The following is a 25,517-nucleotide window of genomic DNA, read 5'->3' on the forward strand; positions in this document are numbered from 1 at the left end:
GAGGGGAGCATGTGGTTATTAAAGGCCATTAGATCACTAGAGTGCCAGTGAGATGGTGTGGCTGGGGGTGGCTGGAGATTCTCCATGTTTTTGGTGGTCTGACAGGAATGTGACTGGAGAAGCCAGGCTTTGAGATGAAGGAACTGGTTGGTCACAGCTGGAAGATTCCAGGTCCGAGGGACTGGAGTGTTACAATGTACTGTTGGAGGGTCTCCATAGTGGGAGGACCAGGGACTAAATAAAGCCTGAGAAAAAGCATTTAACATGATTAAGGGATGATTCAGCAAAGGCAAGAGCAGAGACATTTCAGAGCTAGGAGGAGAGAAATGAGAAAGGGGGCCATAACAGATGTCAAGGGAAGAAGGTAGCTGTAGATTGAAGTGGACCTGCTAGAGGAGGCCATGCTTTTGGGCAGAAACCTGAAAGATTCCCTCCCTTCACCTGAAATCCCTGAATACAGTTCCTCCATTTCCCCCCTCTACCAAGGACCAGACTTTCCAGTAAATATTCTAGTGACTCATAGGTTCCTGTCTTCCAAGGAATTGAATTCTTGTGGAAGAGTGGCCTTATAGAATTCCAGCTATCTGTGCCACTCCTTGTCCCTTATCTTTACAGATGAGTGAATGAGGTATGTAGTCAAGGTTACAGATTTGTAAAGAAGCAATGTTTATTAGAACAAAAGGCCCCAAAACATGAAGACTTAGTGTGGAGAAAGTGAACTAAGTCAAATGTCCTCTGACTGCTCAGAATGCACTTCTCTACTCCATTTCATGGAAGTGTCACAATTTTGATGATTTATTTAGTCCTTGCTACCACGTTCACTCTCAAAGAGAGTGTAAGACGTCAGGAGATTGCCCTGTACAGGCCTCAGAGTCAGGCTGGAGTGGCGGTTTGTAGTGGACAGATTTCATCCTCCTGTGTCTGCTGAGGTGGGACTTGTGGCTGAAGCCTTGGCCGCATGTCTTGCACATATAAGGCTTCTCCCCCTGGTGTGTCACCTGATGTAAGAGGAGGTGTGCCTTCTGGATAGAGTCTTGGCCACACTCTCGGCACACACATGGTTTCTCTTCTGAATGTGCCCGTTTGTGTGTGATTAAAGCTGACTTGTTGCTAAAGCCCAGTCCGCACTGTCGGCACATGTAAGGCTTCTCCCTCGAGTGTTTCCTCTTGTGCCTGATGAGACCCGCCTGGTGACTGAAGCCCCGACCACACTCCCTGCACACATACGGCTTTTCCCCTGAGTGTGTCCTCTGGTGTGCTACAAGATTTGACTTCTGGCTAAAGCCTCGTCCGCACTCCTCACACACCATGGGCTTTTCCCCTGAGTGTGTCCTCTGGTGTCTGATGAGATTTGACTGCTGGCTGAAGCCTCGCCCACAATCTTTGCACACGATGGGCTTATCCCCTGAGTGTATGTTCTGGTGTCTGTTGAGGTGTGATTTCAGACTAAAGCCACGCCCACACACCCCACACACGTAAGGCTTCTCCCCGGTGTGTGTCCGCCTGTGTGAGATGAGGGTTGAGTTCTGGCTAAAGCTGTGCCCACACACACCACACACGTAAGGCTTTTCTTTGGAGTGTGTCCTCTGGTGGTTGACCAGGGTCGTCCTCTGCCTAAAGCAGCGCCCACACTCCTTGCAGGCATAAGGTTTCTCCCCGGAGTGTGTTCTCTGGTGTGAGATAAGATTCGACCGGTCACTGAAGCCTAGTCCGCAGTCACTGCACACAATGGTCTTCTCCTCCAAGTGTGTCCTCTGGTGTCTAACGACAGCAGACTTCTGGCTAAAGCCCTTCCCACACTCCCGACACACGTAGGGCTTCTCCCCTGAGTGTGTCCTCCGGTGTATGATGAGGTTTGACTTCTGACTGAAGCCTCGCCCGCACTCACTGCACATGTAGGGCTTCTCGCCTGAGTGTGTCCTCTCATGGATGATAAGCGTTGACTTCCGGTTAAATCCGCGGCCGCACTCCCTGCACGTAATCGGTTTCTCCCCCGAGTGGGCCTTCTGGTGCCTGGCGAGGCTCTTCTTCAGGCTGAAGCCCTTCTCACACACCCCACACACATATGGCTTCTCCCCGGAGTGAATCCTCTGGTGACTGAGCAGGTTTGTCATCTTGCTGAAGCCCAGTCCACACTCTCTGCAGTTGACTGTTCCAAAGCCCAAGACTTCTATCCTCTTCAACAGTCTGTCTGCTTCCTCGGGGTTCCCTGTCGGAGTGGGGCTGGCCTCTATCTCCATGCCTCTGATGCCACTCCTAGAGCTGACTGACTGCCTTTGGGGTGGCCTAGAGAATGTCCCCGAAGTCCTCTTTTTTGTCTTGCCAAACAAAGGCTTGGCGACTTCTGTCTCTTGATCTTCTGCTTTATCACTCCACGGCTCTCGATCCGAGGCTTGTTGCTGTTGCTTCGGGTCCCCTGGGCATGGATCCCCTGGCTCGATGTGAGTTTCTGTACATAGGCACGTGAAGACCCATGGTGGATGATTACACAGCATGTGCTGCATGTGGAATTTCTGACTGGAAAAATACGAAGGGCAGAAAGGACAGAGGTGGAGTTCCGGCTTTGGATCCGCTGCGGAGGGGAAAAGTCAGAGTTAGAACTGAGACTCAGTGGGGCAGCCTGAGGAAGTCTGCCCAGTCTGCTGTGGGACCCAATTCTCTGCTCTTCAAAATGCTGAAAATTTGACAGCTACCCAATCAAGAATTCATTTTAAAAATATTATTTATTTATTAACATATAGTGTATTAATTGTTTCAGGGGTACAGGTCTTACACAATTCACAGTGCTCACCATGGCATATACCCTCCCCAATGTCCATCATCCAGTCACCCCATCCCTCCTGTCCCTTCCCCTCTAGCAACCCTCTGTACGTTTTCTGAGATTAAGAGTCTCTTATGGTTTGTCTCAAGACTTCCTTTAAATTGAAATGCTTTTCCAGCCTCTTCCATGACAACCCAGAAAATCCACTCCCAAGCCTCTCCCATGTAGCCAGCTATAAAAATCACCACAGACAGTTTCAATTCTTTTAAATAGGGCCACTAAGCGAGTGTACTCCCTGGCTACCTCAACTGTCTCCTCACCACCACGCACGTGACAGAAACCATGTCCACAAGTATTTTCACTGACGGACAGAGATCTGACCAGAGGACCTGTATGGAAGTGTCAGGTCTTTTTTCCCTATTTCCCCCTGAGAACAAAGGGACAGATAGAGAGAACAGTCATTCAGAATGGAGAACCCCTAGTTGTAGGAGGCAGCATAAAGATGGTTGAAGAGATCTTGTGTGAGATGCCTGGAATTCCTCCACTCACCAGCACATATGTATTAGAGGATGACTCTGGGCCAGAATTTCTACGAGGCCGCAGGTTTTCAGCAATGGATGACACAAACACAGTACAGTACAGTCCCCTACTCCCTTAAAGATGTTCCCTCCTGGGGCCCCTGACCAGTTTAAGCTCTGTTAATTTCCATAATTAATCTAAACAAAAATCTTCCCAGAAATCAGCACAGAAGCAGAAATTCCTTCTTATCGCACCTCATGTGCAAAAGATGCTAACACTGAGTGTCTTGTTTTATCACAGCTGGTTTTAGTCTCCTGAAGGCAATAAATGACCAAACAATTTGAGATACCACGTAGTGATTGTACTGGACCAACCTGAACACAATTTTCTTGATCAATGAACTTTTTTTTTAAAGATTTTATTTACTTATTTATTTGACAGAGATAGACACAGCGAGAGAGGGAACACATGCATAGGGAGAAGGAGAAGCAGGAAGCCTTCTGAGCAGGGAGCCTGATGAGGGGCATGATCCCAGGATCCTGGGATCAGGACCTGAGCCCAAGGTAGATGCTTAATGAATGAGCCACCCAGGCACCCCAATAAAGTGAACTTTTAAAAACCAACTGTATACATATCTATATTCCAGTATTCAATACAGAGTGTTATTGTATTTGGAGACAGGGCCTTTAAAGAGGTAATTAAGGTAAACCTCAATTAAGAGGTAATTCAAGTTAAAAAGGTCATGAGGGTAGAGCCCTCATACGATGAGAGTAGCGTCCTTCCAAGAGGAGGCAGAGACAGCGAGGATGTGTTCGCGTGGAGAAGCCACATGAGGTCTTAAAGAGAGGGTGGCATCTGCAAGCTTGTCTTCTTTCTGTAACTCACTGGGTTTTTTTCTTACTTTTTTGCTCAGTCTTTTTAAAATACAGTAACAGAAACAAGCCCACAAGGGCACCTGGGTGGCTCAGTCAGTTAAGCGTCTGCCTTTGGCTCAGGTCATGATCTCGGGGTCCTGAGATTGAGTCCCGAGTTGGGCTCCCTGCTCAGAAGGGAGTCTGCTTCTCCCTCTGCCTCTGCCCCCACTGTTTGTGTGCACGCACTCTCTCTCTCTCATTCTCTCATTTGCTATCTCTCTCACATAAAACTTTAAATAGAAAAAAAAAAAAGAGAGAAGAAGAAGAAGCCCATGACTGTGGAAGAGATCTGAGTGAGGGAAAGAGAGCAAACCCAGTGGGAGGAAGAAAGACTTCTAGTGGCAGACGGGGATGAGAGACACCAGGAAAGCCCTGCCTGCAGGGCTGGGTGAAGGATGAAGGTCTAGAAGGGAGGCCGTGCCAGGCAACAATAACCACAGCACAGGAGGTCAGAAGAGCTGCCCTCTCCAGCACCGGAGTGAGGCCTCCTTTCTCCCACACACAGCTGCCCGCAGCTCCAGGCTCTGTTTGCTCAGCACTCCCCACTCACCTGGACAGGTGGCGGGTGGGCACGTTCTCTCTTCTCTCCAGGTTTCCTTCCCTTGCTCCAGCTGGGTGATAAGTTTTGGCTTAGAAAATGGAATTCCTGTTCACAGGAAAGGAAAAAACAAGGTGGCTGTAGGTGAGGGGCACAAGGGCCAACTCAGAAAGCAAGATGGCTGCTTCAAGCATAGCCTGAAACACCCAGCAGCAAGAACGTGAGTCCTTAGAGATTCCAGGGCTTACCCAGGGAGACCAGGTTGCTGTAGTTCTCCAGCATCACCTCCCTGTACAGGGATCTCTGAGCAGGGCTCAGCAGCATCCACTCTTCCTGGCTGAAATCCACAGCCACATCTCTGAAGGCCATGTGTGCCTGTAACAGAATACAGAGCCCTGCTCACTGGGGAGCCAGCCTCACCCAAGACTCAGGCTGAGGAGAAGGGAGAAGGCTGCCCGGCGGGAGGCGGGTGAGCTATCAAGATTCTGTCTTTGGGGCACATTGTAACTCAGTCAGTTAAGCCTCTGACTCTTGATTTCAGCTCGGGTCATGAGATTGAGCCCCACATCAGGCTCCTTGGTCAGCAGGGAGTCTGTTTGAGATTCTCTCTCTCTCTCCTGCCCCTCCCCCTGCTCGTGCACTCTGTCTCCATCTCAGTCTCTCAAATAAATAAATAAACCTTAGGGGCACCTAGGTGGCTCAGTCAGTTAAGCGTCCAGCTCCTGATTTCACATCAGGTCCTAATCTCAGAGTTGTGAGATCGAGACCTGTATCAGGCCTTGTTGGGCATGGAGCCTGTTTGGGATTCTCTCTCTCCCTCTCTCTCTGCCCCTCACTGCACTCGTGTGTGCACACCTGTGAGCTACCTCTCAAAATAAAACAAGCAAATCTTTAAAAATAAATAAACCTTAGAAAAAAAGGGGGGGGCACTCTGCCTTTCATTGTGACCCTAATGCCATGCGTTCCAAGACCTTTAAACCTCTGTTGCTAGCCAGCCAACAACACTGTGAATCTACAGTCAAGATCTTGGGTGGGCTGTGTGAAGACTATGTGCAAAAAAGAGTCCCTAACTTTCAAGAACTTCAAATCTAGGCAGACAGAAGAACAAGCAACATATAAAAATTAAACAAAAGTACAAACATAACAGACTTTTGAATTTTAAGAATTTAGAAAATTAAGTAATATATCAATCATGTTAGTATTGAATGAAGCATCTGAATGACTGGAGTTCATAAACTCAATAATGGCAAAGCCTAAATATAACTCAGTCCTTTCCTTAAATGCCATGGTTCCTTGGCCTCCTTGGGTCTGATAGGCACAAGTGGGGAGCAGTGAAGAGCATGGACTTGAGCGTACTGTCTGGGTTTGGGGTCCACCTCTGTGGTCAACCAGTGAAATGTAGACAATATATTAAATTTATGGTCCCACACTGTGGATGCTCAGGGTGGACCTTCTTGGCCACTCAACCTACAAATTTATCTCTACATTCATTCTCACCCTCCAGCCCAGTTTTACTCATCTGCTTAACTCTATTTCAAAATGGAGGGCACTGTGAAATGCAGACATCAGGAAAAGGGTCCTGAGTCAGCCCCAGGAACTTCTCTTAAGATGCACAGAAGTGAGAAGAGGGAGTGTTAGGTATTCCAGGTGAAGCTTATGGGGAGCAGAGAAGATGACACTGTGAGCAAAGGAAGAGAGGAAGCCACTACACGAACAGGGAGGACAACCCAGGAGGAATAAAAGGTAGAATACAGAAGGGGTGGAATGTAGCAGCCTACAGATTTTTAATTTTTATTGTAAAATATACCTAACAATTATTTTACTGTTTCAAGTGTACATTTAAGTACATTTTAAGTGTACATTTCAGTAGCCTTAAGTACATTCACGTAGTTGTACAACCCTCACGGCTATCCATCTCCATGACTTGTTCATCATCCCGTGCTGAAACTGTAACCATTAAATAATAACCCCTTCTCCTCCCAAACCCTGGTACCAACCATTTTAGTTTTCATCTCTACGTATGTGATTATTCTACAAAGTACAAATATGTGGACTTATACAGTATCTTTCCTTTTGTGTCAGGCTAATTTCAAGGTTCATTCCTTTGGAAGCATGAACTCAGAATTTCTTCTCTCTTCGAGACTAAAAAAACATTCGATTTTATGTATACACCATTCATCCATTGATGGACATCTGGTTTGTATTCACTTTTTAACGACTGTGAACAATACTACCTTGCAAATTGGTGTATAATGAACTGTTTGAGTCCCTGCTTTCAATTCTTTGGGGGTATATACCTAGAAGTAGAATTACAAGACCAAATGGTAATGTCACATTCATTTTTTTTTTTTTTCAGGAATCACTGTGTTCCCCAGCAACTGCATAATTTTACAACTCCACTAGCGATACAAAAGGGTTCTAATTTCTCCACATTCTCACCAACACTTGTTGCTTTCTGTTTTGTTGTTGTTTGTTAACAGCCTTCTGATGGGTATAAAATAGTATCTCATTGTGGACTTAATTGCATTTCTCTAATGATTAGTGATGATGATCATCTTTTCACATGCTTATTTGCCATTTAGATAACTTCTTTGCATAAATATCTATTCAAGTTCTTTTCTTTGTCCACTGAATTGAGGTGTTTCTATTTTTGTTGGATTATGGTTCTTTATATATTCTGAATATTAGTCACTTCTCAGATCATTTATCAGATAAGTCATTTGCAAATATATTTGCACAGAAGTTATACATTTTGGTGAAGACCAGTTTATCTATTTCTTCTTTTGTTGCCCGGGCTTTTTGTGTAATATCCAAGAACTCAACACTAAATCCAATTTCATGAAGACTTCCTTCTATTTTCCTCTAAGAATTTCATAGTTTCAGTTCCTAACTGTTTAGGTTTTTGATCCATTTTTAGTTCATTTTTGTGTATGATATGAGGTATGGGTCCAACTACATTCTACTGCATGTAGACATACAGTTTCCCAGGACTATCTGTTAAATAGGGTTGTTTCCACATTGAATGGTCTTGGCACTCTTGTCCCAAATCATTTGACCATATACATGAGGGTTTATTTCTGGGCTCTGTGGTCTATCCATTACTCTGTAATTCTGTCTTTATCTCAGTAACACAGCTTGGATGATTTGTAGTAAATTTTGAAATCAAGAACTGTGAGCCCTCCACGTTTGTTCTCTTTCAAGTTTGTTTTGGCTATTCAGAGTCCCTTGAGATTACATATGAATTTTAAGGTTTAGAGTTCTATTTCTGGGGGGAAAAAGTCATTGGGATTTTGGTAGGGATTACACTGAAGTGATCTGGAATGCTGTAACCATTCAACTAGACTCCAGAGTTCCAAAATAGTTATATCAGAAAGATTTTGCCAATAAAATTGTTGCCTAGGTAGGGAGACAGATTCCTGGTGCTTCCTACTTCATTATTTTCCCTGATATCACTCTCAACTTGTAAAAAAGTCTTAAAGCTGAACAACGGAATGGGACTCTCTCCTATACAAACTTTGTGTTGCTTAGAGTCAGCCACTTGGTGAGTGACTTAAGTCACAGGTGGAACAGGCTTCAGGTAAGGTAAGTCAAACCTCCAGAACTAGAGCTAGACTCTGCCAGGTACCAATAAGACAGCCAGGATAAGAAAATGTGTCTACTCTGAAACAGCCAGTGTGGAAATACAGAAAACACTCACCATTACCCTGGCTTTCCGGGACCCTGTGGCCATTTTTCCTGGTATCCCTAAAGAAGGCTGATATCTCAGAAGGCAGATCTGGGTAAGGAAAACAGAAATGAAAGCGTGTCAGGTGGAAATGCTCTCCCCATGAGTGAGGCAAGACCTGCCTCAGTTGGGGGATGGGTGGTATGATGGGGAATGTTGCCAGGCTGATTCTCAACTAGGGCCCTGGAAAAAGGTCCAGAAAGCCAGGCCTTCAACAAGTTCAGATCCAAACTCCTGATCACAACAAGTTGAATGTAAAAGGACATTTAAAAAAAAATATTTTATTTATTTGTCAGAGAGAGAGACAGAGAGATACACAGAAAGAGAGAGAGTGCGAGCACAAACAGGCATAGCGGCAGGCAGAGTCGGAGAAGCAGGCTCCCTGCCAAGCAAGGAGCCCGATGTGGGACTTGATCCCAGGATCATGACCTGAACTGAAGGCAGTGGCTTAACCTACTGAGCCACCCAGGTGTCCCTAAAAGGACATTTTTGAGGCCATTTACTTGGTAGTAGATAATGTTAAATGCAGCATTATGAACTTGAGGGGTTGTGAAAATGGTATTCTGGTTGTTTTTCAAAGAAATACATATTGAAGTATTTATAGATGGAAATGATTAAAAACATTTCAGAAAAAATGAGACAAAAACATGAAACAAGACTGCAACATGGTGATGACTATTAACGCTGGGACTTTATTATAGTATTGCTGCTGCTTTTGAACATGTCTGAAATTCTTCCATTAATAAAAAGTTATTTTAAAACTCTTAACCAGCAAAAAATCTTTTGCAATACAATAAAATGTCAAGAAGCATAACATCAAGATGATGTACATAAGGATGGTAATTATGTTGTTGTTTCTTTAATAATTGAAAATTTCCAGTAAAAAAGATTTTTCCACAAAAAAAGGGTAAATTTTTCATTGGATAGCCAGGATAGAAAAAACATTGTGTTGAGAACAAAATATTGTGGAATCAAAAGCAATAACCAAGGACAGAAACTGGCAAGAATGAATTAGCAATCTTAAATAACAAATTATGACAACTCAGGTTAAGTAAATAATAAGACTTGGACGAAGTGGTCAAGAAAGAACGAAATGAAGTGGCAAATCACTCATAAGAGAAGTCAAAAAAACATTTTTCAGGAAATTTATTTTTGTGGTTTAATTTCATTCTATTTAATTATACATGTGATTAAAATCTCTGTTAGTGTTAGAAAGAATCTAGAGTAGTTTGAAGATAATAAAGGAGAAAGTTTAGTTCTCTTTCTGGACTCTGTCCCAGCTCACACCTGGGTAACTGCTCTTAACTATTTCATGAGTGCTCTTTACAATTTTTTTTTCTCTTCATTTTCATTTGTATTTAGGTACATGTGTAAACAATTTTACTTTCCTATAAGTAAAACCATCCGTATTCTGACTTATTTGCATTAAATATCTTGGGGCTATGTGCACACCAGTACTCATAGACCCAACTCCATTCTTCTTATTTAAAAAAACTTTTAAAAAATTCCATTCTTTTTAATAACTGTTATACTATGTGCATCAGCCAACCACATTTTGTTTAAGAAAGTATTCCTCTGTCAATGAACAGACTGTTGTATTTATCACCAATCAAAAGGTTATAAGCAATACCTTTCTGCAAACACATCAGTCTTTCCGTATGAGTGCTAACAGAGTGGAATTACTGGGCTTAATATTGAACATATGCTTACACTGCCAAACTGCCCTCCGAAGGCCAACCAACTCACAATGCCACATATAACAGCCACATATATGGCCGTTATATGACCACATAATGGCCATATATAACTGCGCCTTTCCACACTTTTGATAACACTTGATTCATCCAAGGGAGTCTTCAGGTAAGGGGGCTACAGGAAACCAGTTTTACACATGGAAGAGCTTGGGGAATTCCATAGCCATGAGCTTTTTGTGAACTGGAAGATGAATATTAAACATAAGACAGGACAGGGCAAATCAGCTAAAGAACTGATATTGAGCATTTAAGATACATAACCTTAGATCTAGCACTACAGGGTGGGTAAGAGAGCAGGGAAGAAAAATATATACTAATGGTATATGGCAAGTGTCCTCATCAAGTAGAAATGCCACTAAAATGGGAGAAGAGACAAGGGAAGGGAAAAGTAGAGAAGGTTTACTGAAGGTTACATCAGGTGGGAGTTAGAGGGAAAACACAAATGAAGTCACAGATTTCTAAATATAACATAAAACACTGTGGATGTGTGGGATTCATTTGAAACAGTGAGGTAAGGGAAATGTACAGCTTTAGATATTTTAATAAGGATAAAACAGAAATTAATGAACAGAAAAAAGTGTAATAAGGGAAATCCTCATTTCTTAAAAAATTAGTGAAATAAACACAGCTATCTTAAGAGAAAACATAAATATTGAAAATAAGATACCACAAAAGGAAAATGACAGTTTCTGAACTGTCAAAGTACTGCATTAAAACAAACAACCGTTTTCACTTGCCTTCTACTCCAGAAAGTAGGAAAACAAACAAACAAACAAAAAACTGAGAAAAAAGAGAAGAAAATGTTTTTTAAAAGAACAAGAAACAGTACATTAAAACAGTAGCAGTAGATTCTGATACTGAGAACAGCTTGTATCAAACTAACCCTCTTACTAATAACTATATACCCTAGTGAAAACATAAAAAACAACTATTTGAAGATACTATATCCAAAAGCAGCACGTAACTGAAGGGGGGACAACCTTGAAAGAAGGGACACACCCAGTGTGAGACCTGTATTTAACTCATTTTTCACCAGAGGGCACTCCCTAGTCCAAGTGGCACATGAGGAACAACTGATCAAGAGTCTGTGGCTTACCGACTTCCTGGAAACCGAATGGTGAAATCCTAGAAAAGTGGGAGCAACTAAGGATGAGCCTCAGATCTACACACAAGTACCTCCTACAGTCTGCTGAATACTTTGGCTGAATGCGGAAGGCAAGACAACAAAAAGCTCAAGTGGTTAACAATGGATGGAAGGTGAACAGAGCTATGCAGGCATGTGCTCACAGGTGAGACTGAGTTTAAAGCTTGAGTCCAATCATGTCAAAGATTGCTGAACACCTTAGATAAGCCTCTACTGAAACACAGGTCATTTACACAAAACATACATCCTTTGAGCATACCTTGAGAGAGGACATTCTAAATTCAAATTACCTGTGAATAAATTATCTATTTTTAAAAGAGCGAAAAACAGAGGTGCCTGAGTGGCTCAGTTGGTTAGGTGTCTGCCTTTGGCTCAGGTCGTCATCCTCAAGTCCTGGGATTGAGCCCTGCATTGGGTTCCCTCCTCTGTAGGGAGTCTGCTTCTCCCTCTGCCTTCTGCTCTCCATGCTTGTGCTCTCTCTCTCACTCTCGTTCTATCTCAAATAAATTTAATTTAAAAAGCAAAAAATAAAAAAAAAGTTAAAAAAAAAAAGCATGAAACATGAAACCAGAGATGTATCTCCTATACTTCCAACATTAAGCCATCAGAGAGTAGAAGAACAGCTCAGGGAGGAAAACTAATGAAAGAGAGAAGAAAGGAATTAAGAGGTGATTTAAAGTAGATAGAAAACAACCATCAGAAAAAAATAAAAATAAAAATAAAGCTACCATACATGAGAAAATGCTGAAAAGGTGTACTGATAGGTCAGAGCACGTACTACATGTAGGGATGGGACTTTAAAAGTGTAGGCAGAATGAGCACAGAAAGTCCTGGAAACGGGAAGCTCCAGGGGAAAAGGGGGCTACAAGCAAAGAAAAGGCACCTTTTGGAAACTCCAAGGTAAAGGGAAAAATAAGCAAGGGGGAAATACAGGGTCCTGCAAAACAGAAGAGAATTTTTAAAAAGAACATATAATCTCTTCTCCTCCTGCAATCCAGCAAAGAAATCATACTAGTTACACCAACAGAAGAGTCTCCCTGAACTAGGAAACTTCAAAAACACGTGAATCTGACAGTTGTCTACAGAAATGCAGATATGCAGTCCTCCTCCATAGAAAACCAAAACAGAAAATGAGAATCCAAAATTTAGCTAAAGAAAATTCTGCAAACAAAAACAAAAAGGAAAAAGAAAAAAAGCAGAAAAGGAAAGAGAAAAAATAGTGACAGAGAAAAAGTCACAACAAAACACTATAAGCTGAATTCAATATCCTCAAACATAAGGAGAAATCATCTTGAATCAAAAATTCAAATTTGTAACTATGTTGAGGAAATGGATAGACTTAAACTTACTGGGATAATCATTTCCCAACAAATACATGTATCAGGTCACTATATTGCACACCTTAAGTTAACACAATGTTACATGTCAATTATATTTCAATAAAACTGGAAACAAAATTCAAAAGCTAAACAGAAACTGGCAAAATAATGAAACAAAATGAGTGTTGACTGAATTTCAGAAAGAAATGAAACAAAGTTACAAGACAGACACAAATAGATTGAAATGAAAACAGGATGGGCATTGAAGTGTAGCAGGAAAACCGCTTAAGAGAATAAAGATGAAATAAAGGACTGGCTAAGAGAAAGTGATTGAAATGGAAATCAGACCCCACCCCCCCAAAAAAAGAGTATCACCTATATCATTGTAGTTCCTGAAAAAAAAAAAAAACAAAAAAAAGGAAACAATATTTAAAACTATAGTCCAAGAAAAGTTCAAGAATAAATGACCTGAATACGAAGGACCTACAGAGTACCAGGAAATTTATTCACAACCACCCTCTTCAAGATATCTACTAGAAAAGCTATCAGACCTTTAAGAACAAGAATCCTAAGTGATCCTTGGCAAAAAATATACCAGACTTCCATCAGAATTATCAAAATCATCAACCCTCATGCACTGCTCAAAATACAAAATGGTGTGGTCACCATGGAGAACAATATAGTGGTTGCTCAAAAAACTAAGAATAGAATCATCATATACTCTACCAATTCCATTTCTGGGGATAGCCCAAAAGAACTGAAAGCAGGGACTACAACAGATATTTTTGTTCTGGGAACCGTCATTCAAAGCAAGGCAACAGCAGAGCTACATTTACCAGAAACTTAAAAGGAAAGACATTATGACCCAAAGATTTCATATTCACCCAAGGGATTCTTCAAGTAAGAGGCCTCTAGGAAACCACTTTTACACATGCAAGAGATTGGGGAATTCTATAGCCATGAGCTCTTTGTGAGGAATCTGCTGGAAGATGAACATTAAATATGATCAGGACAGGGGAAACCAGCTAAAGAACTGATGGTGACCACTACACGGTGGGTAAGAGAGCAGAAAAATATATACTAATGGTATATGGCATGTGTCCTCATCAAGTAGAAATGCCACTAAAAAGGGAGAAGAGACAAGGGAAGGGGAAAGTAGAAAAGGTTTAATGAATGTTGCATCAGGTGGGAGTTAGAGGGAAAACACAAATGAAGTCACAGATTTCTAAAAATAATGAGGGGCACCTGGGTTGCTCAGTGGGTTAAGCCTCTGCCTTCGGCTCAGGTCATGATCTCAGGGTCCTGGGATTGAGTCCTGCATCGGGCTCTCTGCTCAGCAGGGAGCCTGCTTTCCCTTCTATCTCTGCCTGCCTCTCTGCCAACTTGTGATCTCTCTCTCTGGGTCAAATAAATAAATAAAACCTTTAAAAATTTTAAAAAAATAACGAAAACACTGTGGATTCATTTGAAACAGTGAGGTAAGGAAAATCTACAGCTTTAGATATTTTAATAAAGATAAAAACAAATTAACGAACAGAAAAAAGCATAATAACTGACATCCCATTTCTGTAAAAAATTAGTGAAACATGCCTAACTCAAGAAAAGAGAAAACATGAATATTGAAAATAAGAAACAACAAAGGGGAAATAACTACCGAATCACTAAAACACATTTTTAAAAAAGTCATATAAGAATATTTTTCAAACCCCTATAAAAAATGTGTATGCTTAGATGAAATGCATAACTTCTAAGGAAATGTAACTGAACCTAGATGATCACAAGGGAATTTCACCAAACTTTCAAACCAGACAGTCCCAATGCTCTGAACACTGTCCCAGAGCACTGAAAAATGGAGGGAATGTCCTTATTCTTTTTATAAAGCAACTCTAATGTTGACACCTAAACTTGATGGCAGTTTAAAAAACTGAAAATTCGTATCACTTATGAATACTGAAGCAAAATTCTAGAAATATCAGCTAAGAGACTCCCAATATGATAATAAGAAAATATTTCACCAAGACAAAGTGGGACTCCCAGAAATTCAAGACTGGTATAATATTAGGAAATCCATTACTATAATACACCATTTAATCAACAGATCTGAAGAGAAAAATCAAGTGTTTTTATGTAAGCTGAAACAGTCTGACAAAACTCAACACCCATTCCTTATTAAAAAAGAAAACAACTCAAGAATATAAGATTGATGGATTTTCAAAACTTTTTATTTTGAACTAATTTTAGTCTTACACAGAAGTTGCCAAAATATCATTTCTCATATAACCTTCACCCAGCTTTCTCTAATGTTAACATCTTAGAAAACCATAGTACAATGATCAAAAGCAGGAAATTAGCATTGACTAAACCACAGTACTTAATCAAATGTTGTCAGTTTTCTCCTCTAATGTCCTTTTTCTGGTCCAGGATTCAAATGAAGTTCCCATATTGTATTTAGTTGCCAGGTATGTTTAATTTCCTCCAATCTGTGACATCTTTTCTTGTCTTTCGTGAACTTGACACTTCTGAAGGATATCTCTCAATTTTGGGCTTGTCAGATGTTTTTTTCATGATTAGAAGGAAGTTAGTTCATTTCTGGCTAGATTATCTCAGAAGTGATGTCATGTCCTTTTCAGTGTACTGCATCACTTGATCTTGATCACTTGGTTAAGGCGATGTCAGCTGGGTATTTATAATTAATAAATAACTTGGGAGAGATACTTTGAGATTATACAAATACCCTAATTCTCTTCAAATGTCCACTCACTAATGTCAGCATGCATTTTTGGGAGGTTTCAATAATAGTTATTACGGTGGTATTTACCAAATGATGAGGTTCTATCTTCCTTTTTAATTCTAAATTCATTAATTGTTCTGTAAGCAAGAGCTATCCCTTCTCCCCATTCTTTAAATTTATTCAATTCTTTATATTGGTATGGATTCACATCTTATCCCACGGGTTATAATAGAATATCATCACTATTTGGCTACTGAAATTATTCCAGCTTCAAACACTGGGAGCTCCTTCAGGTTGTCCTTGCTGCTGTTTTGCCCAATCAGCGTGGCCCAAGTGACACTGTCAGTTACAGATTTATGTCTTAAGAAGACCAGAGAACTTACGATATAGGGAGGCCCAAGATAACCATGTCAGAACTTCAATCCCTCTGCTGGAGAAACCATGCAGAGACAGAGGCCCTGATACTACATGGAAAGAGTGAGGCCTAGCTGTCCCAGCTGACCCCAGCCTTCTAGCCAACTCAGAAAGAGCCAAATATATGAGGGAACCATCTCTGAAGTTCTAACCCAAGCAAGGCCCCAAGGGACTGTGGCCACAGCCAGATCTGTAACATACATAGCACAAGAACCACAAAGCTGATCCCAGTAAACCCAAAGAATTGTGAGAAATTATAACATGCTGATTCTTCTGAGCCACTAAATTTTGGGGTGGTTTGTACTGTAGCAATCAACAATCAGAACCCTTCCAGACATGCCATGCCTTCTCCCTTAACTTTCTTACTGACAGAAGCACCTTCCCTCTTGCCCACACGCCCTACTCAGGCACCAGGCCTACTTCACCACTTGCCACAGAAAGCCCGTTACCAAGGCCAACTGATTCTCCCTCTGAGATCCCTCTCAATTCCTCCCCACTCCTGTACCCGCTGGGGGAGGAGGACAATGGCCAGGGATCGTCCAGGTAGGGTCTGCAGACCCTCTCCCAGCATCCCACTCAGCCTCATCCATTCTTTCCAGAATTAGGTCTATGTATATATGGCTGGATCATTCATTCAGTTATTAAAATATTTATTAAGCTTCTACGGGATGATAGACACTATTTTAGACACTGAGGATACAAAAGTGAACAAAGACAAAAAACATCTGGCCTCACTGACATGGAAGTCCAGAGGAGGAAGACGAGCATACTAAATTAATGAGTAAAACACACAGTACAGCAGGAAGTGATGAGTGAGATGAAGACCAATATAGGAGGGAAGGAGAAAAGTTAAGAGAAGCAGGGTGGGGTTTGGGAATTTAAAACATGTATTTATTTAGTCATTTATTTAATTGGGGGGATTAGAAGTTTAAATAGTGGTTAGGCATGGGCTCTCTGAAAAGGTGACGGAGTTAACATCTAAAGCCTGTGAAGGAGTGAGCCAAGTGAGTAGCTTTGAAAAGATCCAGTTCACTGGGGCTGGTATGCTGAGCATCGCAGACAAGAGCCAGCACACGGTCAAAGTACAGAGTTCATTGTGGCTGGTGTACTGTGCTTGAGACTGAGGGGGAGAAAGTTCATTTCCACATGGGAGAGCAAATGCAGCTTTGTAGGATACTGGGTCTGACTCTGCCTGAGATAAGAAGCAACTAGAAGGTTTTGAGCAAATGTATAGCGTGATCTGATTGACATTTTAAAAGATCCCTCTGGTTGCTGTACTGGCTAATATATGTTAGGGGGATGAAGGAAGATGCAAAGAGATCATTCAAATATCTTTGTGAGCCAGGAGACATGGTGGTGGTTTTGGCCACGATGGAAGCAGCAGAGGTTGGAGATTGTTAAGGGTCCAGATTTGCTTACTGGAGATGGGGTATGAAAGTTAAGAAAGTTAAGAATGACTCCAAGGTATTGAGCCTGAGCAAGCGCTAAGCTCTCTGAGAGAGTGCTCTATATTCTTTTGGGGTGGAGCATGTTTGGGGGAGGGGATCAGAGTTTGTTGTTGGACACATGAGGTTTGGGATGCCAAAGATATATATCCATGAGGAAATTCTAAGTAGACAGCGGGAGACTGGAATCCCGGGTGAAAGGCCTAGTTCTAGGCTGAACCTCAGAGAGATGGCATTTAAAACCTTGAGAGGAGATGAGGCCACCACGGAGATGGTGTGCCTGGAGAAGATGAGAGGTCCAAGGGCAGTGGGGATTTGGGACAAGAGAAGCTGGGAGAGGGACAGGAGGAGCAGCCTATGAGGTAGGAGGAAAACCTGGAAACCAGGAGCCATGACATGAAAGGATATTTTAAAGAGAAGGAAGTACGATGCAACAACGTAAAATGTTGCAGAGAACGGACTGTGGCATTACCACACGATGCCCACCCTCGAGGACAATGTTTTTCAGTGGGTAGAGCTGAAAAGGCCTCAGTGGAATGTTTAAGAGATGAAGGAAGGATAGATATGAAGACAGCAGCAGAGGCAATTTTTTCAAGCTCAGCTCTAATGGAAAGGAGACAGAGAGCCATACCTGGAGTGGGAAATCCTGCCACTGCTCTGCTCCCCGCTGCCCTCAGATAGAGGCCACCCTCATCAACTTGTCATTTAGGGCTCATTCCAACAACACCCTACCCATGCCTTTCCAATCAGCCACCTCTCCCCCACCCCCGAATGTCCCCTTCCAACCAGCAATGACGACAACACGTGTCTTCACACTACATCATCCGCTTAGCCTAACCAGGTGCCAGGTATTTGATTTGAGGTACCTAATCCAGCAGGACAGCTGGACAGTCACGATGCAGCCTGAGAGCCTAAGAGTCCTGATCATGTGTGTTCTGCTGCTGACAAGGACACACTGGAATCCAGGAATGCTACGCAGTGGGATCGCATCTAAGCTAAATCAACAGAGTTTCTACTGAAGCAGAGAGGCATGGAGAAATCAAAAGGGTCACAAATGAGGACACAAGGTCTGAAGAACAGTCCTTATGAAAACTGTTACCTTGGGGCGCCTGGGTGGCTCAGTGGGTTAAGCCGCTGCCTTCGGCTCAGGTCATGATCTCAGGATCCTGGGATCGAGTCCCGCATCGGGCTCTCTGCTCAGCGGGGAGCCTGCTTCCTCCTCTCTCTCTCTCTGCCTGCCTCTCTGCCTACTTATGATCTCTCTCTGTCAAATAAATAAATAAAATCTTTAAAAAAAAAAAAAAAAAAAGAAAACTGTTACCTTGTTTTCATGCAGATGGGACACTGTAGGGCACAAGATATCTAAGATGAGCAAAGGAAACCCACTGAGGTTTGGCATGCAAATGGGGAAGGGTCCCCACCTGAAGGTGGACTGTCAGGAGCCCAGCAGTCCTCTCTTTGCCCACCAGGCAGTCCTCTCTTGGCAGGCAGGGGCTGCAGGTTCAGAAGAGTTACTGGAAACCCTCAAGTTCCAGTAGGGTAGGGCCTCCTCCTTAAAGGAATGGACCTATCACAGAAGACAGGACTGTGGGTAGCTTGCTGGGAACAGAGCCTGCCCTGACATGCCACTGACACTGAGCATGAGCAGAGCTGATCCTCCCTCACCTTTGTTCTTAGTAAGAATAGTACTTATGCAGCGCACTAAATATACACCAGGGACTCTTCCAGGCACTGTAGGAGTTCCACCTCATCCTGCTCACCCAGTGAAGCACAGTTTCTTATCTTCATTTTACACATAAGAAAATGAAGACACAGAGAGGTCAGTCTCTTGCCCAAGGTGGCACAGCTATGACAGCCTGGCTGAGATCTGGCTGTAGAGGCCATATTCTTAACCAGTAAGGGTGGTGATGGTGAATCTCTGTGGGTTCTAAGGATTCTCAGTGTATCCCTCACGGGAAGAAATCAAAACCTGTCATAAGGTGATAAACACTGAATTTGAGTAATGGGTCTATGGAGTTTTATCTACTTCTGACTGAAATTTCTCCAACATAAAAAGTTAAAATGGACTTTCAAATGCCAAAGCCTGTTCACACCAGAGGTGTGGGAATCTGTGATTCCTGTGGTCAGTGAGGATCCTGGGGACTCTGAAAAACTTGCCTACTGCACCCTAACGACCCCTCATCCAAGGCCGGAACCCTGGGGCGACCAGCCAAACTGAGGGCGTAGGATCGCGCCAAAATGGCCACTTCACACCCAGTGCAACTCGGGCACGTCTGGCCAAGCCAGCCTGCTTGTCGCCCCGCCTCGGCAAAGCTGAGGGGTAGCTGGACCCAAAAAAAAAGAGGCGATCAACATCCACCCACCGAAACCCCGGACACATGGCCCCAGGGACGGCTCCCACACCACAACCCAGGAAATAACAACCCCCAAAAGCCTACTTACTGAACTCTCCGCAAACCCGGGGAGTTGTGACATGAGCGAGCCCTCTCTCAATACCGCGATTTCGGCAAAGGCCGAACCTGTCCCCACCCTCAGGAACCCTTGCTCGAAAGGCCCAAGCCCAGGACCCACTACCACTGGGCTCTACGGCTGGGCTTCACCCACGTTCCTCGGAGATGCGCGCCCACACCCCCCAAAATAAGACATCCGGGAGAGCACGGCCTGAGCCACGACAGCGTGTCCCCACCACTACCTCCTCTCCCCGCCGTCTGCACCGTCCCCAGCCTCAGCCCATAGACCAGCCTTTTAAGACCTACCTTGCTGCGCCAGGAAGGGCACAGTTGCCGCAAGGATCCCGCGGGAGCCTCACTCACCAGCGCCACCCAAGAACAAGGGGTCACTCCAGCCACCAGCTGGGGACCTACTTCTGTACCATGCCGGGACTACACTACCCAGCATCCTCGGCGAGGCGCTGGGACCACACCTCCCAGGATGCTCCGCGCAGCCAGACGCGAACTGACAGCCCACAGCTCCCAATGGCCTCCCAGGTAGCCAATTCTGGGTAACGTGCCCCTGTCATTAGAGAATGACCACTGCGGCACCTGGATCCTCGGTGTTTTTTTAAACCACGTTCACAAAACACGTACAGGGTCCCGAGTATAGCTTCTCGCCCTGCCATGACCGTTTCTCTAACGCTTCCGCCTCAAAGACTACACTCCCCAGTGCCCCCTGCAGTGACTTCCGCATCCGGTGCCGGCCCGCCTACCGACCGGCGGAAATGACGCATCACGGGGAGGTTCGGCTTGGCTTCTGGGATTGGCTGGGGTCGGCGGCACTAGGGAGGTGAGGTAGCTGCTCTCCAGCGGCGGTGTGGCACACCCTGTCCCGTGTTCCGTGAACGACAGGCAGGTGTGGCCTCGTCTCGCTCGCGTGTCCTTTTAACTGTGTTGAGGTCCATGGAGAGAGCGAAGCTGAAAGACGCAGAGCAGTCTTCCTGAGGTCTCCCATCTCGTGCGAGGTAGACCCGGGTTCCGAACACACGCCCTCAACCCGAAATACTCACTGCGGCGTCCCTGAGATCTTTTTCCTCTGTTGGAGTCCCCAGAGTTTAGGGCAAACTCTCACTTGTCTGCTGGGGAACAGGAACCTCACTCTTTGGCCGTCGCTTGGAATAGAGCCCGCCTTTGGCTTGGCTCTTTGGATCTTTGTTCCGGGCTGTGGTTGCGAACAGGGTTGCGTTGGCGCCCATCAGGAACACCCCAATCTAGAAGCTGGAGAATAAGCCCCACTACAGTCGTGGGAGGGTGTTTACAGCCGGGCACCCTCTCCCTTGTCTTCACCTTCCTCAGACAGGCTTTCAGAAATTCAGTTCTCTAGGAAGACCCAAGAAAACGTCCACGTGGCCTGAACTAGGGAGGAAAAAAAGACTAAAATGACTTCTTAGCTTTTGGGAAATGAATCTATTCCCTTCTTTTGCCCCGCTGCCTTGTTCAGAGTAAATTCAGTTCATCCCTGGCTCTGGAGAAGCGCCTAGCCCTCTGTTGACAGTTCCTCTCTGCTCCACCCGTGACTTAGGCACCAAGAAATTAGCTGTTAACACCCATGGAGGTTCAAAGTAACAGTGCAGGGACGTCCCTGTGTAAGTGTCCAGCGATGCTTGCTGTATGCCAAGGGCAGCGATGGCTGGGATCCTGGGAGCCTTAGAGATGAGGAAACAAGGAAGACTTCAGGAGAAGAGACTGCCTGAGCTTCCCCGAGGGAGTACATGAGAGGAAGAGTCGGGGGACAGCCCAGTGGGGAGAGAGCAGGAAGTGAGGTTAGAGTCTCAGAGGCTTAGTCACTGGGTAAGCTGCCTTGGCCTCCATGAGGGAGGTTTAACAAACAAACAAACAAACAAAAAACACCAAATGGTCTTCTGTCTGGCTGATTTTTTCTTGCATATAGGCAAGGATGCCCTGTGACTGTTCACATGTGGCATGCAGATGTTTTGTTTGGCCAGCCTTAGGACTCATATTTGGAAGAGTTCAGCATTTAATAACTAGGAGTTTCCATCTAAAAGTCTGGATTGCCTGCCCCCCCCCTTTTTAAGATTTTATTTAATTAATTTATTTTTGTCAGAGAGTACAAGCTGGGGGAACAGCAGGCAGAGGGAGAAGCCGGTTCCCTGCTGAGCAAGGAGCCCAGTGTGAGACTTGATCCTAGGACTCTGGAATCCTGACCTGAGCTGAAGGCAGATGCTTAACTAACTGAGTCACCCAGGCATCCCAAGCATTTCAAGCTTTCTAAAAAGACTCCTGGCCTCTCTTCTCTATCTCTTCTTTCCTAACAGTACTTCCCATCCACTCTGTCCCACTCCCTACCTCATCTGGAATACCTTGCCTTCTCCTCCTTGACTTCTAAATCTTGCACATTCTTCAAGACCAAATTTCCAACTCTCTTTCCTGAACCCTTCCCTAATCTGTCTAGGGTGATTTCTTGAGATTCCTGTGACCCTGGCTGTACCTGGGGGTTTTGAAAAATATAACACACCACCCCAAGAAATAAGTTTAGAGTGGGGCCCTGGCATCCAGTGTTTGTAATAAAGCTGCTTTCACTCAGAGAAGGGAAAGTGTCACCTGTAATGTAGAGGACAAATTCTGTTTTGGAGAAAAAGTTTCATTCATGGTGAGTTGTTGCTGTTACTGAACCACTTACCTGGGTAGATCCTTTAAGCCAGTGCTTCTCAGGTGTGATGTCCATCTGTATCACCTGAGGTCTTGTAAACATGCAAATTATAAACCAGCATGACTGGGTTGGAGCTCAATCATCAGCAGTTTTAACAATCTGATGATGTTGACTCTGTCCTCAGACCACACTAAGGCAGCAAGAATTTAATCGAGGGCCTCAGATCCTCCAATCTAGTGCCATTAGATCAAGTAATCTCCAAATTCCTAAAACTTAGATCTGACTATATTTATGTTTTATTTTCATGTGTAGTTTCCCTAAGTTTAAAGTACTTCAGGTTTAGGAAATCTATTTTTGCTTTGCTTGGAAACCCCATAGGAGCCAGAGCAGGACCTAGACAGTAGACAAAAGATGCTGGTTGGATAGAGACCAGGGTTAATGATCTTGGGATCCCCACACCAGGGTTATAGTGAAGAGCAGGAAAGACATTTTCCCTACCTTTCTCAGGGAAGCTTTCTTGCTTTTTCCATTTGAATAGTAGGCAAGTCTGGCAACAGAGTAAGGAGGACTCTTTGGTATAGCAGGCCTTTATAGTGTTCAGGGGTGTGGCTGTGGCTTTCATCTAGGAGGTGTGGAGGACTTGGAGTCCTGCACAAGTCTTATACAGACAGGTGATGCTGGGGAACTATGGCAGCCTGGTCTCACTGGGTACTGATGGCTTCCCTCAAACTTCAAATCTGACCTAGTTTAAACTTCTCATGCAGCTGCCAGGCATAGCTGACCTTTGCCTTAGGACTGGACCTCACTACAAAGATGTGCTCTTCAAATATCCCTCCAAGGAAAATCTGCTTTTTTGTAGAGTTGAGAATAGGTAGATGGTGGAGCTGGAGGGTGGGTGTTTCCTATACTTCAGATGTTCTTCCCTAGGCTGGATTCTATTCCTAGATACTCTATTGCTTTAGGCAGGGAAGATTTTTTTCATCCACCCAGCATGCAGTAGACATAATGAGCTGCTTTGCTGATCTGAGGTTTCTTTCCCTTACTCATTACTTTTCCACTGCTGAGAGTTCACTCACCCAGTTTAGCTCTGAGTTTTGAAATGACGCCTTAAACTTGTATTTTACAGTAATGTCATTCCCCCCCCCCCATATGCGCAGGAATCCCATTTTTGCAAACCAGAGCTCATCATTCACTGGAGCTGTTCAGGAAGGGCCACAACATCTGCTGGGCCCCTGTCTAGGTCAGTGGGTACTGAGTGCAGTTCACGATGTCAGTAGAACAGGAATTAGGAGACGTCATTGAGGTGCTAGGGAAGAAGCTGTTTCTGTGGCTTTCTGGGTTACTGTTTAGATTACCTGGCTTTGTCTTTCTTCCAGACTTTCATCTTTGTCTTCTATCTCTGCCGGGAAAACACACTATGTCCCACTAGGCTTGCTTTTTCAAGCTTATACAGTCTTTCTCTATTTATGTGCTTCTTTCAGTTGGCCTAATCTTAAATGAGCACCAGACTGTGTGCCCAAGACTGCCCAAGAAATTGTGTGTTGAATGTCAGAGGGATCCAATAAATACCTTTTCTTTGCCCCACCTGCACTTTGGCATTTTGAGTCAACCGGTTTGGCTGGGGTATTTGGTCCAAATATGTGGGACCATATGTGATCATATTTGATCATGTGATCATAGGCAAGTGACTTGCCCTGTTAAGGTTGATCAAGATCATGGTTTTCAGTGCATGAAACAAAAAACAAAACAACAAAAAAAGGAACTTCACTAATGTGCCCTGTGAGGAGACAGGAAGCCTTATTTTCTTGGTATGTGTCATAGCTTTAACTTTTTTTTTTTTAGGATTTTGTTTTAAAGATTTTATTTATTTATTTGACAGAGAGAGAGAGGGAGAGAGAGAGATAGAGAGATTTCACAGGCAGAGAAAGAGGGGGAAGCAGACTCCCTGTGAGCAGAGAGCCCGATGTGGGACTCAATCCCAGGACCCCGAGATCATGACCTGAGCTGAAGGCAGAGGCCCAACCCACTGAGCCACCCAGGTGCCCCTAGGATTTTTTTTTTTTTTATTTATTCAGAGCACAGGCGAGCACAGCAGAGGGAGTAGCAGAGTGAGAAGCACTCCCTGCTAAGCAGGGAGCCTGACATGGGGCTCGATCCCAGGACCCTGGGACCATGACCCAAGCTGAAGGCAGATGCCCAACCAACTGAGTCACCCAGGTGCCCCATAGCTTTCACTTTTATATACATCATGAACCCCCATCTTACAGCATTACATCTACAGAGTCAATTGTATCACTGGGAAATTATGAGAGGAAAAGATAAGTCATGTATTTGCCATTTCTAGTGCTCTTTATTCTTTTCTGAAGATCTGAGTTTCTCTCTGTTCTTAATTTTCTGTAACTATAAGAACATTCTTTAGCATGTATAGTGTGGATTGCAGACAACAAATTCTATATTGGTTTATTTGGAATTGTCTTTCTTTTGCCTTCATTTGTGAAGATTATTTTTGCTGGATACTGAGTTGAGTTCACACATTTTCCTTTAGCACTTTAAAAAAAGTTGTGCTTCCATTTTATTTTGGTCTCCATCATGTCATTGAGAAGTCAGCTTTAATATGGACTCTTGTCCCCTGTATATAACGTTTCTTTGTTCTCTCACTGCTTTGGAGGTTTTGCTTTCTCTTCAGTTTTCAGCATATGATATTGATAGTTTGTTACTGTGTTGATGTTGTTCTTTCGTATTTATCCAGTGTGAGGCTTATTAAGATTCTCTATTCTATAAGCCAATATTCTTCATTAAATTTGGCAACTTTGGCTATCATATCTTTAAATAATTTTCAACCACTTTCTCAATTTCTTCTCCCTTTGGGTCTCCAGTTATACATATATTAGACCATTTGATTATCCCACAGTTCACTGAAGCTCTGTCCAATTTTCTTCAGTATTTTTTTCTGTTTGTCAGGTTGGTTAATCTCTACTATCTGTTTTCAAATTCACTAAGACTACCTTCTGTCATCTTCAATCTTTTAAGCCCATTTGATGAATTTTATCTATTATGCTTTTTCACTTCTAGAATTCCCATTTGGTTCTTTTTTCATAACTTTTACCCTTCAACTGAGATTTCCCCCTTCTGTTGACTCATGTGCATATGT

At 43.6% G+C, this 25,517-nt stretch overlaps 1 protein-coding gene across 9 annotated transcripts; it reads right to left on the bottom strand.

Annotated features, from left to right (window-relative positions):
- Positions 1-642: 642 nt before the first annotated feature.
- Positions 643-20,110, bottom strand: ZNF133 (zinc finger protein 133). 9 transcript variants are annotated; one of them, XM_059406486.1, is made up of 6 exons: positions 20,020-20,109; positions 18,363-18,527; positions 8,430-8,507; positions 4,981-5,107; positions 4,745-4,840; positions 643-2,572 (listed from the first exon to the last, which is right to left on the bottom strand). In XM_059406486.1, the coding sequence occupies exons 3-6, from the start codon at positions 8,460-8,462 to the stop codon at positions 825-827; spliced, it is 2,004 nt and encodes a 667-aa protein (XP_059262469.1). In that variant the 5' UTR covers positions 8,463-8,507; positions 18,363-18,527; positions 20,020-20,109; the 3' UTR covers positions 643-824. The 9 variants fall into 9 exon arrangements, with proteins under 9 accessions (XP_059262469.1, XP_059262465.1, XP_059262468.1 ...); XM_059406482.1 differs by lacking the exon at positions 20,020-20,109 and adding an exon at positions 18,685-18,830; XM_059406485.1 differs by lacking the exon at positions 18,363-18,527 and having other exon boundaries at positions 20,020-20,103.
- Positions 20,111-25,517: the final 5,407 nt, after the last annotated feature.

Source organism: Mustela nigripes, chromosome 7 (assembly GCF_022355385.1).
Source record: "Mustela nigripes isolate SB6536 chromosome 7, MUSNIG.SB6536, whole genome shotgun sequence".
Taxonomy (NCBI): Eukaryota; Metazoa; Chordata; class Mammalia; order Carnivora; family Mustelidae; genus Mustela; species Mustela nigripes.